The sequence below is a fragment of the Oncorhynchus tshawytscha genome, linkage group LG13, assembly GCF_018296145.1.
Source record: "Oncorhynchus tshawytscha isolate Ot180627B linkage group LG13, Otsh_v2.0, whole genome shotgun sequence".
In the NCBI taxonomy this organism is placed as follows: domain Eukaryota; kingdom Metazoa; phylum Chordata; class Actinopteri; order Salmoniformes; family Salmonidae; genus Oncorhynchus; species Oncorhynchus tshawytscha.
This window is the reverse complement of record NC_056441.1, coordinates 47108273-47127593: the sequence shown is the minus strand read 5'-3', so window position 1 is coordinate 47127593 and position 19321 is coordinate 47108273. Positions and strand designations below refer to the sequence as shown.

General features: G+C 42.7%; 1 protein-coding gene across 5 annotated transcripts in view; it reads right to left on the bottom strand.

Moving 5' to 3' along the window:
• Positions 1-627: 627 nt before the first annotated feature.
• Positions 628-19321, bottom strand: part of ano7 (anoctamin 7) — a 44385-nt gene continuing 25691 nt past the window's right edge. For 3 of the 5 annotated variants that reach the window (XM_042295796.1, XM_024442012.2, XM_024442014.2), the window contains 7 exons: positions 18073-18170; positions 17511-17671; positions 15386-15591; positions 15149-15288; positions 14915-15005; positions 12796-12915; positions 10127-10979 (listed from right to left, as the gene is read on the bottom strand). In XM_042295796.1, coding sequence (XP_042151730.1) covers positions 10815-10979; positions 12796-12915; positions 14915-15005; positions 15149-15288; positions 15386-15591; positions 17511-17671; positions 18073-18170 — 981 coding nt within the window. In that variant the 3' untranslated portion in view covers positions 10127-10814. Of the gene's footprint in view, positions 1578-10126; positions 10980-12795; positions 12916-14914; positions 15006-15148; positions 15289-15385; positions 15592-17510; positions 17672-18072; positions 18171-19321 lie in introns of those variants that run through there. The other 2 variants (XM_024442013.2, XR_006078635.1) reach the window with 2 other exon arrangements.

The following is a 19321-nucleotide window of genomic DNA, read 5'->3' as shown; positions in this document are numbered from 1 at the left end:
GGCAAGGGTAGGGAAAAAGGATGAAATGCTGATGCGCATCCTGACTGAGAGACAGCAAACTTGGCTGCCCGCTTCAAGTTGAGGACACACAGACACACACACATCCTGCAGCTTTTTTTGCATTGAAAACGTGCAGGGATGTATTTTGCCAACATTTATTTAGGCATATTAAAACAACTTCTGTTGTTTCCATTCACAAGTATAATCTGATCCAATTATCAACTGTCAATTTATAGATACGAATACGAGTATGGCCATGTCAGCACAACCCTACCCTAGAGTGTTCCCAGCATGTGCCATTACCCGCTGTCTAAGTTGCCGGGAGCAAGTGTAGTGTTGAGGAATCCCACCATGTTTGATCTGTCTGAGACGTTTGTGTGATCCTGATTTCGGTAAACCTCCTGAGTTGACCTACCCTTTTTCTAAAAACCTAAGGTGAACTAGTTTCCAGGACCACTGAAGGAAGAAGAGGTGCCTACAGTTGACACCTCAATGTCAAGGAAGGAGCTGGTTACGCCGTTCGGCAAAGATGTTTCCCTCTCCCCTTTTTTTTCTGAGATACAGTACCAGTCAAAAGTTTGGACACACCTACTCAGTCAAGCCTTTTTTTATTTGTATTTTTTTATATATTTTTTTACTATTCTCTACATTGTAGAATTATAGTGAAGACATCAAAACTACGAAATAACACATGTGTAATCATGTAGTAAACAACAAATTTGAGTTAACTGCACTTCAGATTGAAAGACTGGGATGAAAGACTGTGATAAAGGAGTCCCTCTAGTGCACTTTGCAGCACAGAAGTTTGTTCAGGAATCTCTTGATTTCAGTCCAAATGAGCTTGTGATTGTACATCATGTCAGTGGTCCGTTGAGCTTTCTGAGAGAGAGGTTGTTGCAGGACAATACCCCCAAAACAAAATCTGTTGGAACACGTTTGTGCTTTGATACAAATTGCACCGTGGATGACCAAATCCTGGTTTTGTTGTCTGTTCTGTGGCAAGCTCACTTTTCAGGCCCTTACACCATAGTGAAAAAATGTGTAATCTGGATTACTTTATTGCCACACCTGAGCGTAGGAAAAAGAACCTGTCTGTGTCATATCAACATGTTGAAACCATACTTCACCCACTACAATTGGGTGGGGAATGTCTGTGGAAACCGGTAATAACCTTCTGCCTGTGGCCACTGTTGGTCACCGTTGACTACAGTCTTCATCTGGAGCACTGGGCCAGTCAGCCCGCCCAACGTGCAAGTCAAACTCGCTTTTCAAAACTTTACTATCACAAATTCTTCATGTGATCTGAGCATGATTCTGCGGGCCATATTGAATCAGGTCACGGCCCGCATACGGCCCCCGGGCCGTCCTTTGCCCAGGCCTGGTCTAGTGTTTCTGATATGTGTCAAATTCCTTTGAAAAGTACCCCACAGGGTGCTCGACATTGTTATCGTCTTTCTGTAGGAGCAAAGCGCCTGCTCTTACGTCGCTGACATCGGTGTACAAAGCAAATGGACGATGGAAATCCGGAGCAGCGAGCACCGGTACAGAGAGCAAAAGGGTCCCAGCATTTCGTAACCCTAAAGGGAGGAAGGAAAACAAACCATCAGGACAAAAGCACTCAGAGCAACCTGCCAAAATCCCTTCAGCAAATCGAACTTGCTAACTTACTTAGCAGCGCCAACACGGTCCACACAATCGTCAACCCTGGGCATTGCATTGCATTACTCATCAGGACGTGCTCTGTAAATGTGTTCTGAAAATGAGCCATGTTGTTGATACAGTCACTAAAGTGGTCAACTTCTTAAGAGCAGAATCTTTAAACCACAGGCAGTTTGTTTCACTGTTGGAAGAGACCGAGTCGGGTCATGCAGATCTCTCCTACCACACAAACGTGAGATGGCTGAGTTTGGGGAAGGTGCTTAAAAGGGTGTGGGACCTGAAGTCGGAGTTTTTGCAAATGAATGGAAAATATGTGGATTTCCCTCAACTGCAAGATAAAGAATGGTCTTCACCGTGGACATTGTGACGGCCCTGAATTTGTCTGAACCGTCTGTACTTCTCCTTCCAATAGGGCTCTTCGCCTTTAATTCCCAATTAAATAGCTAGCATCAGCTGTGCAAAAGGGGGTGGTGATGATAGTGTGAATGAGGACGTGTTCAACCCTCATTTCCAAAGCTTTTTTACTCTGTTTGTTTTGTTGTATTTAAAAGTGTGCTTTGTAGCCTTTGTGTTCATTATGTTTCCTTTCAACTACACATCTCAGTTGTTCTCCTCTGTTTTGTTGTGGCCTTTCTCCGCTGTAGATCTGTTGGCGGATTGGATTGTTTGACTGACCTACTGAGTACAACTTTTTGGACAACTTTTTTGCATACGGTATTTCATTTGTTTAATTTGCATATGGGAAAACACAGGGTCATTCTGACAATGGAGCTGACAATACAAATCATAATGTGAAGGGAGATAATGGAGTTAATTTGGGCCAGAGCCCTGGGAATCTGAATACTCAGTCTGGACCACAGGCCACAGGAGGTCTAACCAGTTACTCTCTTATTGACATGGATCTGTGTGGAAGTACTGAGCTAGCCCTCCCTCTGACACCCAACCTTCCTCCATCGTCTGGTTTATCTCCAGAGGTTGTAGTCTTACAACTTCAAGGCGACACCCTTGATATTCGCCGATACAACATCTCCAAACTCTAACAACACACAGTTACACATGGAATAAACAAACATACAGTCAATAATACAATAGAAAAAGCCTAAATATAGTGTGTGCAATAGAGGTAGAATAAGGGAGGTAAGGCAATAAATAGGCCATAGTGGCAAAAATAATTACAATATAGCAATTAAACACTGGAGTGACAGATGTGCAGAAGATGAGTGTGCAAGTAGAGATACTGGGGTGCAAAGGAACAAAATAAATAACAGTATGGGGATGAGGTAGTTGGATGGGATATTTACAGATGGTATATGTACAGGTGCAGTGATCTGTGAGCTGCTCTGACAGCTGGTGCTTAAAGCTAGTGAGGGAGATATGAGTCTCCAGTTTCAGTGATTTTTGCAGTTCGTTCCAGTCATTGGCAGCAGAGAACTGTAAGGAAAGGCGGCCGAAGGAGGAATTGGCTTTGGGGGTGACCAGTGAAATATACCTGCTGGAGTGTGTGCTACGGGTGGGTGCTGCTATGGTGACCAGTGAGCTGAGATAAGGCAGGGCTTTACTTAGCAAAGACTTCTGGATAACCTGGAGCCAGTGGGTTTGGTGACAAATATGAAGCGAGGGCCAGCCGACGAGAGCATACAGGTCGCAGTGGTGGGTGGTATAGAATGCCAGCAGCAATATGAACAGAGAACGAAACAGACACCCAAACAGTTACCCAAGCCATCAACAACAGCCAGCATCTCCAGCCAAGACCCCTCCCATGTTCTGTTGGAGAAGTAGCCAAAAGGGACATTTTTCAGCTACATGTCCAAATCAGTATCAAGTAAACCCTTCCAGAAACCACAAATCACAACAGGCCAACACACCTAACTCCCTTCGCAGGAACGGCCATCCTACTCTGGGTGCTTTGACCAGAGCTGGAACCCCAAGAGTCCCTGCCTACGCCCACTCGTCGACATCCCCTTTCTTTCAGTAAATACCGCACCAACTGGTGTTACCCCTGTCCATAGGCCCTTAGACAGGATGAGCCATCCTGGACACCGGGTCATCTTACACATTGCTCAATGAGAAACTGTGGAAGGAGGTTAAAGGTCCACAATACAACTTGAAGCCGTGGACAGAAGGTCCGCTATATCTGGCTGATGGTGAGGCTAAACGAACACTCAGATGGAGTGAGGTTGAGTTCCGCCTGTGTAAATGCTCCTATATGATTCCTTCTGTTATTCTGCATACCAAGAACCTTGCTTTTCCTGTCGTGTTGGGAATTGATTTCATGTACTTCAGTGGTGTCCAGATTGATAACGCACACAACTGCTACTGGTTTCCACACAATCAGAGCGAGAAGCATTTCTTCCAATCAGAAGCTACATGATTGGGGTCCAAATGTGTCAGTCTTCTCTGCCGTTGCTCCGGTACCACAAACCCTTGGTAATCTTTCTGATGATTTCCTTTTACAGGCTGTGAGAAGAGCTCAGCTGGAATAGCCAGAGGCGTTAAGGCTATTAGAACAGCTGCAGAATAACTATGATGTATGTACTTCAAAGCTGGGATGCACCGGGCTCCTTAAGCACAAAATATTCCTTACACAGGAAATATTGATCAAGCAGAAGCCATATTGTTTGTCCCCAGCAAAGCTTATCATCCCAAAGGTTGATACGTTGACACAAGATATACAATTGAATGTTCCTCCTCTCCCTGGGCTGCTCTTGTTGTCCTCATCCCAAAAAAGACTGGTGGTCTTAGGTTTTGTGTGGACTATAGGAAGACCAACAATGTTTCCCAGACTGATGCCTATCCTCTTCCCACCATCCACGAGATCCTGGAGTCATTGTCTGGTGCTGTTGTGTTCACTACCCTTGACCTTAATAGTGGCTATTGGCAGGTTGAGATGGACCAGGAAAGCAAGGACAAGACTGCTTTTGTCTGTGCTGAGGGCTTGTTTTCCTTTAAGGTGATGCCTTTTGGGTTAAAGAATACACCTGCCACTTTCCAAAGACTGATGGAGATTGCGTTAGGTGAGGTCAAAGGGAAGATCTGTTTCGTCTACCTGGATGATATAATTATCTACTCCCAGACCAGAGAACAACACTTTCAAGATCTTCAAGCAGTGTTGGACAAGCTAAGAGAAGCTGGTCTGACATTGAACATGAAGAAGAGCAATTCCTGCCAAACCTCCCTTAAGTTCCTTGGCCATATTGTGTCGTCTAACGGCATCCATGTGGATCCTGAAAAGATTAAGGCTGTACAAGACTTCCCTGTGCCAACTACCCTCAATGCCCTTCAACGGTTCCTTGGGATTGCACCATCGGTTTGTTTAGAACTTCTCCCAGGTGGCAGAACCACTCAACACATTGAAGCGAAATTCCGACGGACGACAGAGTGCTAGACCTCCTTTCGAACCCTGAAATGACACCTTGTCACACCTCCCATTTTGGGTCTTAACCAACATTGCCTGCCCATTTGTTGTTTACACTGATACCAGTCCAACAGACTGGACTTGGCACTGAAGAAGTGCTAGCGTTCACCAGTTGGACATTGAATGGACCACAACAGAACTACTCCACAACCGAGCAAGAGTGCTTGCAGTTGTCTGGGCGCCTGAAAAGTGGAGGTACTACCTGGAAGGAAGATACTTCACTGTGGTCACTGACCATTCCTCCCTTGTATGGGTGTTCAAGACCAACAAACCAAGGACCAGACTCATCAGATGGGCTCTACGGTTTCAAGAGTTCACCTTTGCAGTAGAATACAGGAAAGGAAAGTAAAATACTGTTCCAGGTGCCTTATCCAGAGCTCCTGCTGGTGGTGACAGTGGCCCTCATCTTACATGTGCTACTGTTCTGTCTAACAGTCGAGACTCACCCAAAACAGCCGAGACTCAACCAAAAATGTCCCTTCTCTGATGAGTCCATATGGAAGGCTTTGTACCAGACTATGCTGGAAGATGGAGAAAAGATGGTCAAACAAAGCTGACCATCATTGAAGACAAAGTCTACCGAGTTGTACAACTACCTCAGAACACTCTACCAAATGTACATACCTGAACCTCTACTCCTTCAACTGTTACAACATTTCCATGAAGACCCGTTAGCGGGTCATTTGGGCATGTTCAAAACCTACAAGCGGTTGCAAGCATTACTGTACTGGCCATATCTGAGCATGGACGTGAAGTCACACATTCGAAACTGTCAGGTTTGTCAAATGTACAAACCAGAAGGCAGAAATCCTGCTGGCAAGTTGCAGCAAACTGTGGTTACCTGACTTTGGGAAATGTTAGGAATGGATTTGATGGATCCATTTCTGAGAAGCTCCAACCAGAATGTGTACATGCTTGTTTTTGTTAATTACTATTCCAAGTGGGTGGAGCTCTTTGTCCTTCGTCAGGCCACAGCGAGGACCGTCTCTAACATCCTCACAAAAGAGATCCAGACTTGCTGGGGAGTTCCGACTCTGGGATGCTGGCCTTCTAGGCAGAGTTGGAAAGACAAATCCATATCTCTAGCCAATAAAAATAAAAGTTTAAGATGGGCAAAAGAACAGACACTGGACAGAGGAACTCTGCCTAGAAGGTCAGCATGCCGGAGTCGACTCTTCACTGTTGACATTGAGACTGGTGTTTTGCGGGTACTATTTAATGTTGCTGCCAGTTGAGGACTTGAGGCATCTGTTTCTCAAACTAGACATTAATGTACTTGTCCTCTTGCTCAGTTGTGCACCAGGGCCTCCCACTCCTCTTTTTATTCTGGCTAGAGACAGTTTGCACTGTTCTGTGAAGAGAGTAGAACACAGCGCTGTATGAGATCTTCATTTTCTTGGCAATTTCTCGCATGGAATAGCCTTTCTCAGAATAAAAATAGACTGACGAGTTTCAGAAGAAAGTCCTTGTCACTAGCCATTTTGAGCCTGTAATCGAACCCACAAATGCTGATGCTCCATATACTCAACTAGTCTAAAGAAGGCCAGTTTTATTGCTTCTTTAATCAGACAACAGTTTTCAGCTGTGCTAACATAATTTCAAAATGGTTTAGAGATGGCATCATCTGTGGATCTGTTGGTGTGGTATTGAAATTGGAGTGGGTCTAGGGTTTCTGGGATAATGGTGTTGATGTGAGCCATGAAGCACTTCATGGCTACAGACGTGAGTGCTACGGGTCGGTAGTCATTTTGGCAGGTTACCTTAGTATTTTTGGGCACAGGCACTACGGTGGTGTGCTTAAAACCTGTTGGCAGTACAGACTCTGACAGGAAGAGGTTGAAAATATCAGTTTAGACACTTGCCAGTTGGTCTACACATGCTAGCAGTACATGTCCTGATAATCCGTCTGGCCCTGCGGCCTTGTGAATGTTGTCCTGTTTAAAGGTCTTACTCACATCGTTGTTATTGTTTCATGTTTCATGTTTTAGTGTTATTTGCCTCAAAGCGATTATAGAAGTAGTTGGCGTCAGGCTTGCGTCACTGGGCAGCTCTTGGTTGTGTTTCACTTTCTGGTCTGTAATGGTTGACAAGCCCTGCCACATCCGACGAGCGTCAGAGCAGGTGTTGTACGATTCGATCTTAGTCCTGTATTGACGCTTTGCCTGTTTGATAGTTCAATGGAGAGAATAGCAGGATATCTTATAAGCTTCCGGGATACAGAGTCCCGCTCCTCTAGCCTTTAGCTCAGTGCGGATGTTGCCTGTAATCCATGGCTTCTGGTTGGGGTATGTACGTACAGTCACTGTGGGGGCAACGTCATTGTTGCACTTATTGATGAAGCCAATGACTGAAGCGGTGTACTCAATGCCATCGGAGGAATCCCGGAACATATTCTAGTCTGTGCTAGCAAAACTGTCCTGTCCTGTCGCTTAGCATCTGCTTCATCTGACCACTTTTTTATTGATCTAGTCGTTGGTGTTTTCTGCTTAAATTTTTGCTTGTAAGCAGGAATCAGGATAGAATTATGTTCAGATTTGCCAAATGGAGGGTGAGGGAGAGCTTTGTATGCATCTCTGTGGGTGGAGTAAAGGTGGACCAGAGTTTTTTTTCCCCCCTCTGGTTGCACATTTAACATGCTGATAGAAATTTGGTAAAACAGATTTAAATTTCTAAAGTCCCCAGCTACTAGGAGTGCTGCCTCTGGATGAGCATTTTCTTGTTTGCTTATGGCGGAATACAGCTCATTCAATGCTGTGTTAATGTCAGCCTCTGACTGTGGTGGTATGTAAAACAGCTATGAAAAATATTGATGAAAACTCTAGGTAGGTAGTGTGGTCTACAGTTTATTATGAGATACTCTACCTCAGGTGAGCAATAGCTCGAGACTCAAGTGAGCAAAGTCAATGTTGATCATCAACTTTATCCTTTTCAAATGTCACTGTTACTTGAGGAGCCCAATTGTATGCACGTTTCAAATGACTATTTAACGGCAGAGATTAATGCAGCAAATTGTTCAAAAATGATTAAGTCTTCAAAACCAATTTAGATTCGATACTGTAATATCAAGTCACGTATTTTATCAAATTTTTATTTGTTCCAATAAACACCACATTTAAATATTGTAAATTATATTCAAAGACAATGTTACGTGCATGTTACATTAATCATCTTTGGCTTGACTCTCCCATAAACAGATTTAGTCAATTCATAATGTGAACTGGTTTGTAGTAGTAGGTATAGTCTTGAATGAATGGAATACAACTTTTCTGTTACTTTTCCTCCTAGGAAGTATATATATATATATAATTAGGAGGAAAAGTAACAGAAAAGTGGTATTCCATTCATATGTGTATATATATGTATATATATGTGTATTACATACATACATATTACATACATACATATATATATACATATATATATATATACACTCAGCAAAAAAAAGAACCGTCCCTTTTTCAGGACCCTGTCTTTCAAAGATAATTCGTAAAAATCACAATAACTTCACAGATCAATGAACCTTAAACAATTAATGAACATGCACCTGTCGAACGGTCATTAAGACACTAACAGCTTACAGACGGTAGGCAATTAAGGTCACAGTTATGGAAACTTAGGACACTGAGGCCTTTCTACTGACTCTGAAAAACACCAAAAGAAAGATGCCCAGGGTCCCTGCTCATCTGCGTGAAAGTGCTTTGGGCATGCTGCAAGGAGGCATGAGGACGGCAGATGTGGCCAGGGTAATTAATTGCAATGTCCGTACTGTGAGACGCCCAAGTCAGAGCTACAGGGAGACAGGATGGACAGCTGATCATCCTCGCAGTGGCAGACCACGTGTACCAACACCTGCACAGGATCGGTACATCCGAACATCACACCTGTGGGACAGGTACCGGATGGCAATGACAACTGCCTGAGTTACACTAGGAACACAAAATCGCTCCATCAGTGCTCAGACTGTCCGCAATAGGCTGAGAGAGGCTGGACTGAGGGTTTGTAGGCCTGTTGTAAGGCAGGTACTCACCAGACATCACTGGAACCACGTCGCCTATGGGCACAAACCCACCATCGCTGGACCAGACGGGACTGGCAAAAAGTGCTCTTCACTGACGAGTCGTGGTTTTGTCTCACAAGGGGTGATGGTCGGATTCGCGGTTATCGTCGAAGGAATGAGCGTTACACCAAAGCCTATACTCTGGAGAGGGATCGATTTGGAGATGGAGGGTCCGTCATGGTCTGAGATGGTATGTCACAGCATCATCGGACTGAGCTTGTTGTCATTGCAGGCAATCTCAACGCTGTGCGTTGCAGGGAAGACATCCTCATCCCTCACGTGGTACTTTTCCTGCAGGTTCATGCTGGCATGACCCTCCAGCATGACAATGCCACCAGCCATACTGCTCGTTCTGTGCGTGATTTCCTGCAAGACAGGAATGTCAATGTTCTGCCATGGTCAGCGAAGAGCCCGGATCTCAATCCCATTGAGCACATCTGGGACCTGTTGGATTAGAGGGTGAAGGCTAGGGCCATTCCCCCCAGAAATTTCCAGGAACTTGCAGGTGGCTTGGTGGAAGAGTGGGGTAACAACTCACAACAAATCTGGCAAATCTGGTGCAGTCCATGAGGAGGAGATGCACTGCAGTACTTAATGCAGCTGGTGGCCACACCAGATACTGACTGTTACTTTTTTTGACCCCCCCCCCTTTTTCAGGGACACATTATTCCATTTCTGTTAGTCACATGTCTGTGGAAATTGTTCAGTGTATGTCTCAGTTGTTGAATCTTGTTATGTTCATACAAATATTTACACGTTAAGTTGAAAATAAACACAGTTGACAGTGAGAGGACGTTTCTTTTTTGCTGAGTTTATATATATATATATATATATATATATATATATATATATATATATATATATATATATATATATATATATATACACACATGTATCATGATTGGGTTAGTTAAATAAATACTTCAGTTGATTCCAGTCTATGTGCTTATCGCTTCAAGCTGCTTCATACAGTAAATATACAGTGTATTTGGGGGGGACTGAACTGGAAGACTATAATTAAGGACTGAGCAGCTACACCGAAAGAGACACATTTCTCTAGTAGTAATTGATTGATTGGATTTGTGTAATGCTTTACATATTAAAGAGGGGAACTCACCTCTTCCACTACCAATGTGTAGCACCCATTTGGGCGATGCACAGCAACCATTTTGTGCCAGAACACTCACCACACATCAGCTATCATGGTGGAGATGTGAGGAGTGATATATGCCAATTGGGAATCAGGGGGATGAATAGGTGGTCATGATTGAATGGGGCCAGGTTGAGAATTTGGCCAAGACACTGGGGTTATCACCCTAAATTCTTACAATAACTGCAATGGAATTTTCTATGACCACAGATTCAGGACTCCCGTTTAACGATTCATTTGAAAGACTAGTCTAGTCACAGTTCTCTAGTAGTCCACACATTTGCTGCATGGTTAGAGTGGGGGATATACTGCTGCTCCATATGGGTAAGCACAATGCAAAGCCTCAATCTCACTGCAGTCAGTCCTGAGTAAGGATTAGTCCTGTTATTTGCCTTCTCCTCAGTCTTACAGTTATGACTGTACCTGTCCATGTCACTGAAGTTTGTTAGAAACACAGAGCTGAAAAATAAATCTCATCACTCCATCATGTGACCTTGAGCTGGCGTCCAAACGACCCCTGGGGAGGTCAGGGGTTAGAGCGGTGATCTGTCTGGGTCCTCTGGGATTGGATTCAGTAAGGGTGGTGGTGAGTTGCTCTCCCGGGGTGGAGACGCTGTGGAAGTTTGAGGTTTGGCTCTGCGTCGCAACTCAGTGGACAGATTCTCCTTTTCAAATAGGACGACAACCTTACCCAAAGCCTGCAACATAAAGGGTGTGAAACAAAAAGAAAGCAAAGGGTGGATTCATTGACTTTTACATGGAAATTCATTTTCTGAGGTTAGCAAACAAAATACTCAACCAATGCACTATAATACAACATAGTAATGCAGTACAAAAAAACGCTGGAGAGGGATCACACATTGACATCTAGTCCCTGAGACTTGCAGCGTTTACATGCTAGTCGGCACTAGGAAACTCTGAAATTCCGTACTTGCTAACTGGTTGAACACGGCTTGTGTATAACTACAACCAGTTAGCAAGTTATACATTTCAGAGTTTCCTAGTTCCGACTAGCACATGTATGCGGCATATGTATTGTAGCCCACATGTCCTATGTCACACTGTTCAAGAGCCCAGTCATAGCTCTACCAATAGGGCGTTAGGGGTGGAGCTCCAGTGGTATTCATACTTTTTCAAAAGGGAACCAATTTTTTTCAAAATATCTTCTTGTGACTCCACCCCAAATCTAACAACACAACTTTAAAATCAGTCAATTTCAATTTTGCATCAACATTCATTCATCAAAATGAAGAGAACTAAATACATTTACTCAATCAAATAAATTGTAAATGATCTTTCTAAAAAAAGTTTATATTGTCCCATACAATAATCTGTACTCTTAAATATATATATTTTATTAATATGGTGGCCCCACTGCAATTCCCCCGCAACCCCAACTTTGAATACCATGTGTAATCAATTGGGCTGTCCTGACCAGCCTACTCACTGCAACATTTGTTTTTTATAAATAAAAATGTATCTTATCTTTAACTATGAATTGTTGGAAAAGGACTCATAAATAAGAATTTCACTGTTAGTCTACACCTGTTGACTACGCAGCATGTGACAAATAAATTTGGGCAGTCTTCGCTCTGTGCAGTGATGTGGGACGCCTTGTTTATTTTTCTGATGCTTGCGCCATGCGACCTGTCACCTTATAGGTCCACACAACTTCAGTCCCGCCTCTATTGAAATGTCATTGGTTAGGCGTGTCTCATTCTGACCGATCCAGTGTAGACTCTTGCTTGTCTATACTTTTCTTCTGTAAATGATCGTTCATGGATGGTTATAGATCTTTTGGGGGCTTCTGACCGGGAGTTGGGACGGAAAATTTATCATGCATCAGTCAATTAATTTGAATGTCATTCTGTTTTAAATCTGGCTCACAGTGCAGCTTAGGTTCTGGGATATTTTGTCACATCTGACTGTTCCTTCTTAAAATTCCTTTGCATCAGTTTAGAGAGAGTGACAGCTTAGTGAAAAAGTCATGGGTGTATCTAAAGTTATTTTGATAAACATTCAGAAATAACAAATTAACTAGTAACCTTTGATAAGGTAGAGTCAGCTAGCTAGAACTAGTAGCATGCCCATTTATATCTGAGCTAATATTTCTGAATATTTAGGAAAGTAAACTGGCTAGCTATCTCATCCTACTTTGTGATATACACTAGTTATCCCGAGTAAGATCATTCATTTTAATTTGTTGCATCTGTGCTAAATCTGTTTTCCCTTCATCAATTAATCAGTGACCAGCCAATCAGCGACCACTACTGCAAGGCATGTTTCAACTTTTATATTGAGACGTTTTGTGTAGGGTAAAGTGGTTTTGATGATTGATAATGAGGAAAAAAATACACTATCTAATCAGTAGAAGAATCAGCTGGAGTTATCATTGGTTAAAAAAAAAGAAGCCAAAATTACACTGTGAATTATATAGAGATTTGATTGGTTAATCGGTTGGTTGATTGATCGATTGACTGACAGGTATCTAGAAAGAGGTACAGGGGTTCTCACCTCGTTCTCAGCCAGGGCCTCCTTGGCCATGTAGTGCTCTCTCTTAATTTTGATCTCCACATCCTCAGGTATATCAGGGACCATGAAGTCAATCAAACGACCGATGAAGAACACAACATGCTGAGCAAAGAGAAAGGGAAAAAAGAAAGAGAGAGAAGATGGACCAGGGAAGGAGACACATTATAAGCATACAGTGCATTTGGAAAGTATTCAGACCCCTTGACTTTTTCCATATTTTGTTACGTTACAGCCTTATTCTAAAATGGATTAAATAGTTTTGTTTCTCCTCAATCTACAGACAATACCCCATAAGTACAAAGCAAAAGATCATTTTTTTATGTTTGGAAATTGATTAAAAAAAGAGCTGAAAAATCACATTTACTTAACTATTCAGACCCTTTACTCAGTACTTTGTTGAAGTACATTTGGCAGCAATTACAGCCTTGAGGCTTCTTGGGTATGACGCAACAAGCTTAGCACACCTGTATTTGGGGAGTTTCTCCCATTCTTCTCTGCAGATCCTCTGAAGCTCTGTCAGATTTGATGGGGAGCGTTGCTGCACAGATATTTTCAGGTCTCATCCAGAGATGTTTGATCGGGTTCAAATCCGGGCTCTGACTGGCCCACTCAAGGACGTTCAGAGACTTGTCTCAAAGCCACTCGTGCGTTGTCTTGGCAGTGTGCTTAGGATCGTTGTCATGTTGGAAGGTTGAACCTTCGCCCCAGTCTGAGGTTCTGAGCACTCTGGAGCAGGTTTTCATCAAGGATCTTTCTGTACTTTGCTCCGTTCATTTTTCCCTCGATCCTGACTAGTCTCCCAGTCCATTCCGCTGAAAAACATCCCCACAGCATGATGCTGCCACCACCATGCTTCACCGTAGGGATAGTGCCAGGTTTTCCTCCAGATGTGATGCTTGGAATTCAGGACAAAAAGTTCAATCTTGCTTTCATAAGAGCTGATATTCTTGTTTGTCATGGTCTGAGAGTACTTTAGGTGTCTTTTGGCAAACTCCAAGCGGGATGTCATGTGCCTTTTACTGAGGAGTGGCTTCTGTCTGGCCACTCTACCATAAAGGCCTGATTGGTGGAGTGCTGCAGAGATGGTTGTCCTTCTGGAAGGTTCTCCTATCTCCACAGAGGAACTCTGTAGCACTGTCAGAGTGACCATCGGGTTCTTGGTCACCTCCCTGACCAAGGCCCTTCTCCCCCGATTCCTCAGTTTGGTCGAGCGGCCAGCTCTAGGAAGAGTGTTATTGGTGCCAAACTTGAAGTCCACTGTGTTCTTAAGGACCTTCAATGCTGAATAAATGTTTTGATATCCTTTCCCAGATCTGTGCCTCGACACAATCTTGTCTCGGAGCTCTATGGACAATTCAACCTCACGGCTTGGTTTTTGCTCTGACATGCACTGTCAACTGTGGGACCTTATATAGGCAGGTGTGTGCCTTTCCAAACCATGTCCAATGAATTGAATTTAGCACAGGTGGGCTCCAATCAAGTTGTAGAAACATCTTAAGGATGATCAACGGAAACAGGATGCACCTGAGCTCAATTTCAAGTCTCATAGCAAAGGGTCTGAATACTTATGTAAATAAGGTATATGTTTTTAATTTTTAAAATAAATTTCCTAAAATGTCTAAAAATCTGTTTATGATTTGTCATATTGGAGGTTTGTGTGTCGATTTATCAGGGGGAAATCAATTAAATCAATTTTAGAACAAGGCTGCAACGTAACAAAATGTGGAAAAAGTCAAGGTTGTCTGAATACAATCCTAATGCACTGTATATGAACATCGTAACAAGCCTGTAAGCTTACTCAGATGCAATGTGTTGACAAGCCAACACTCCGAGACCAGAGTATAAAAATAAAACACCAAAATGAAGCACCACAGTATAAAAACGAAACACCCTTCGGTTTTAAATCAGTCAGTGGCAGTGCACACATTCTCAGAGCACACGACAAGGCATCTCAATCTCAATTCTCCAAGATGCCTCAGCTCCTTAACAAAAATGCATACACAGATAGACCTGTAAACACTGAATTAGTCAATGAATTGCATTGAATCTGTACTGCAAAAGTTGTCCACATAATGACATAGCTCAGCTCAACGGAACTTGCCTCAAAAATTATGACAAAGGCCAGCCGGCAAGCCAGAAGGTGGAAGTACTCCGGTCGAAAATGCCCATTTCTATCCCTGTATCCTCTATATCTAAAAAAAAAAAAAAAAAAAAAAAAAAACGAACAAAGAAATGCTAGATGACAATGCCAGTTGTAGAGTAATAGGAACAAGAAAATAACGACGTTCACGAAATGCATATATACATTCATGGGTGATTATGAGTGTGTCTCTACCTGCATTGTGTGTTGTTGGCGTTAAAGTTGCTTGGGGAAGTACCCAAGGTGAAGTTAACATAACCCTGAAGGTTTCCATCATTGTTGTAGCGGTAGTAGAGGCGAGGCAGGAAGTCAGAAGTGAAAGCTATCAGGAAGGCCTGGCAGAGAGGCAGGAGTCTTCATTAAACCAAGCACACTAATAACATCACACACACGCAAGTAACACAGACACACACACATATACAGTACACTTACATTACTAATGACAGCAACGTAGGTGATGACTTGTAGGATGTCCAGCCAGATTCCAATGTCCTGAGCCCTCTCGGCTACGGGCCGTCTGTACTGACACACAAACTTCTGCGCGTCCAGACGCACCTCTACCCAGTTATTGATCAGGGCAAACAGTGGGGCAAGTGGACATGCCGCCACAAAGATGGTAATGAAGCCAAACTGCAGCACTGCAAAGAGGGGGGAAGTCAGCAGTCACCTTCTGCTTGTGTTGGGGTATGTTAATGCATCTGTAATCTGAGTAATGTAGTAATGTACAATTCTGTTAAATTAATTAAATGATGGATTAGCAGAATATAGTGCCCACAGAAAATATTCTGAAATAATTTGTTAATTTGTCTGTGTCATGGAAAGAGCAAGTGTTCTTAATGTTTTGTTCACAGTATTTATACCCCTTGACCTTTTCCCCATTTTGTTGTGTTACAGCCTGAATTTAAAACGGATTAAATTGAGATTTTTTTGTCACTGGCCTACACACAATATCCCACAAAGTCAATGCGGAATTATGTTTTTAGAAATTAATAAAAAATAAAAAGCTGAAATGTCTGGAGTCAATACAGTTGGAGTCAGAGGTTTACATACACCTTAGCCAAATACATTTAAACTCAGTTTTTCACCATTCCTGACATTTAATCCTAGTAAAAATTAGTGGTTTTAGGTCAGTTAGGATCACCACTTTATTTTAAGATTGTGAAATGTCAGAATAATAGTAGAGAGAATGATTCATTTCAGCTTTTATTTCTTTCATCACATTCCCAGTGGGTCAGAAGTTTACATACACTCAATTAGTATTTGGTAGCATTGCCTTTAAATTGTTCAACTTGGGTCAAATGTTTAGGGTAGCCTTCCATAAGCTTCCCACAATAAGTTGGGTGAATTTTGGCCCATTCCTCCTGACAGAGCTGGTGGAACTGAGTCAGATTTGTAGGCCTCCATGCACGCACACACCTTTTCCGTTCTGCCCACACATTTTCTATAGGATTGAGGTCAGGGCTCTGTGATGGCCATTCCAATACCTTGCCTTTGTTGTCCTTAATTGACTTGCCTAGTTAAATAAAGAATTTAAAAAATGAAGAAAAACAATGCACAATACAGCACTTGAGAACATTGACACATCAAGTGGTTTGTGATGATGTGATGTGACGATCTCGCTCAGTTGGTAGAGCATGGCTCTTGCAATGCTAGGGTTGTGGATTCGATCCCCATGGGGAAAAACGATGAAAATATATGTACTCACTACTGTAAGTTGCACTGGATAAGTGTCGACAACAGTAAAAGGAATTGAATAGACTATTTCAGTTTTCACAAAAATAGAAGATAGTGAATGTTCCTGAGTGACTGTTACAGTTTTAAATCTACTTGAACATCTATTGCATGATCTGAAAATGGTTGTATAGCAATGATAAACAACCAATTTAACTTGACACAACTGTGGGAAGCATTGGAGTCAACATGGGCCAGCATCCCAGTAGAACACTTTCGACACCTTGTAGAGTCCATGCCCCGACAAAGGGGCTGTTCTGAGGGCAAAAGGTTTGTTGCAACTCAATATAACGAAGGTCTTCGTAATGTATTGTACACTACGTGTACTGTATATTCTGTATATTATCCTCCAGAGCAAGTGAATTCATTAATTTGGGGTATGGATTACACAATCTGACTGAGTAGGTTCTGCACAGCATTGTTTATTACCTACATGGCACAATAATCTTTGGGATGAGGGGACAGTTACATTGACTGGGGGAAGTAGAGCACGTGGGAAGTAGAGCAGTAAACGTGTGTAGCTAATCCTCCTCAACGGCTTAGTAGAATCATATTGTCAAGACCTAGGGGTTTCAACTGTGTTTCTCCATCAATTACTTGATGGCACAAAGAGTCCTGTCTATTTAAAATGTTAGGTTTCGTTTGCTCCCGGTGCAAGTGTCACTGCCAGTTACCCAGATAACCTCACTTATTCAAGAGTAACACAAATCACAAGAGTAATTCCTTATCCAATAAGAAATACACAATTACAATTCACATTTAATGAATGTTTTAAAACACCGTGTTCCACAGCCCTGCCCTATTAAAGGTGTGCAGGAACACTCACCCATTTCCAGATATTCATCGAACAGTCCCTCACACAGCAGGAGCTCATAGTCGGTCTCCCAGGGTGCAGCATCCTGTGTCGATACTCCCTCTTTCACCTTCTCATCTTCAGCTCTAACCTTAGGATGGATCTTGCGCTTCTGCCACCAAGACTTTAGTTTTCTATCATGAGACAAAAGGAGAGAGGTTTTACCTTAACGAGCACAGAAGCAGTACATAGGTCCTTTATGTGGGCAAGACAATTACAATAACTTACTCCCACTGGGCACAGATGTCAGTTCAACAAACGTAGTTTTGATTTACATTTGGTTGATTTGTCGTCAACTAATATGAATTCAACATTAAATCAACAAAAATTGGATTTAGGTAAAAAATTGGGTGACAAAAAAGACAATCAGTTTTCAACATTGATTTCAACATTGATTCAGCGTCATCACATTGAATATTCTTGTTGAAATGACATGGAAACAACGTTGATTGAAAACCAGTTTTTCCCAAGTGTATTGAGACTGTGATGGGATTTTAGACAAAACTGGGGGAAGCTGTAGGATTACAAGACTCACGGCATGATAAACTCCTGAATGTTGTTGATGACCTGTTTTCCCACCATGATGACCAGTAGCTCCTGGGCCAGTTCAATGAGACAGCCCCCAGCACCGCACTGCAAACAACAATACACACTTACAGGTTATGCACATGGGCGCAGGCACACACACACACACACACACACACATACAAACACACACACAGGCTGATAAAGACAGCAAAGGTACATCCTAGAAAACAGTGAACATTGCTACAGGTTCCTTAGCATGGCAGCAGCCCATACAAAACACAACTATGAAACTCTTGAGGCCTACTTGGATATACCTGGGCACCCTACCCTGCACTGGGACATGATCTGAGCAGACACCTGCCTACTGTGGGTTTTATCTTTCCACTTGACATTGTGCATTGGATGTTTTTGGACAACTACCAAACTTGAACTCCACTTGGATTGACCCTTTTGGACTCTCCCACAGCCCCCTCCTGGCTTTCGACCGGCCTGTACTGGAAACTACATCCCCTCCAAAGTGCTTCTCTCCTGGCTATAATACTGGTAACATGGCCTGCGTTGCGTTGCTGATTTGATGGGCCCCAGCATTTAATCGCATCGAGTAAGTGACCCCTCTCTCCTTGCTGTTGTTATGTTGGCCAGTTTTGTGCCTTGGTTGTGTTATTGTGGGTCCTAGTGCTGCCTTTTAGTCTGTGGTTGGGTTCTGGCTTGCTGCCTATAACTGTGGTGATCCTACAAACTGTGTGATTCAAACTAACTATCACACTGTGGATTGATTGGTTTTAAACTAATTCCTCGCCAACCTTTTTTATTTCCGTGGATTTTAACTCAATACTTCCAAAGTGGCGTCTACCACTTTTAGAGACTAGGGTGAATGTTTCATCCCATGTAGGAGCTGCACCTACACTGAACAAATATAAACGCAACGGGTCACGCCCTGACCTTAGTTATCTATGTTTTATGTATTATTTTGGTCAGGTCAGAGTGTGACGAGGGTGGGTATGTGTGTTTTTTTCCTGTCTAGGGTTTTTGTATATCTATGGGTTTTTTGTATGTCCAGGTAATGTAGGTCTATGGTGGCCTGAATTGGTTCCCAATCAGAGGCAGCTGGTTATCGTTGCCTCTGATTGGGGATCCTATTTAGGTTGCCATTTTCCATTTTTGGTTTTGTGGGTTATTGTCTATGTGTAGTTGCCTGTCAGCACTCGGTTTATATAGCGTCACGGTCGTTTTGTTAGTTTGTTTAGTGGTCTTTC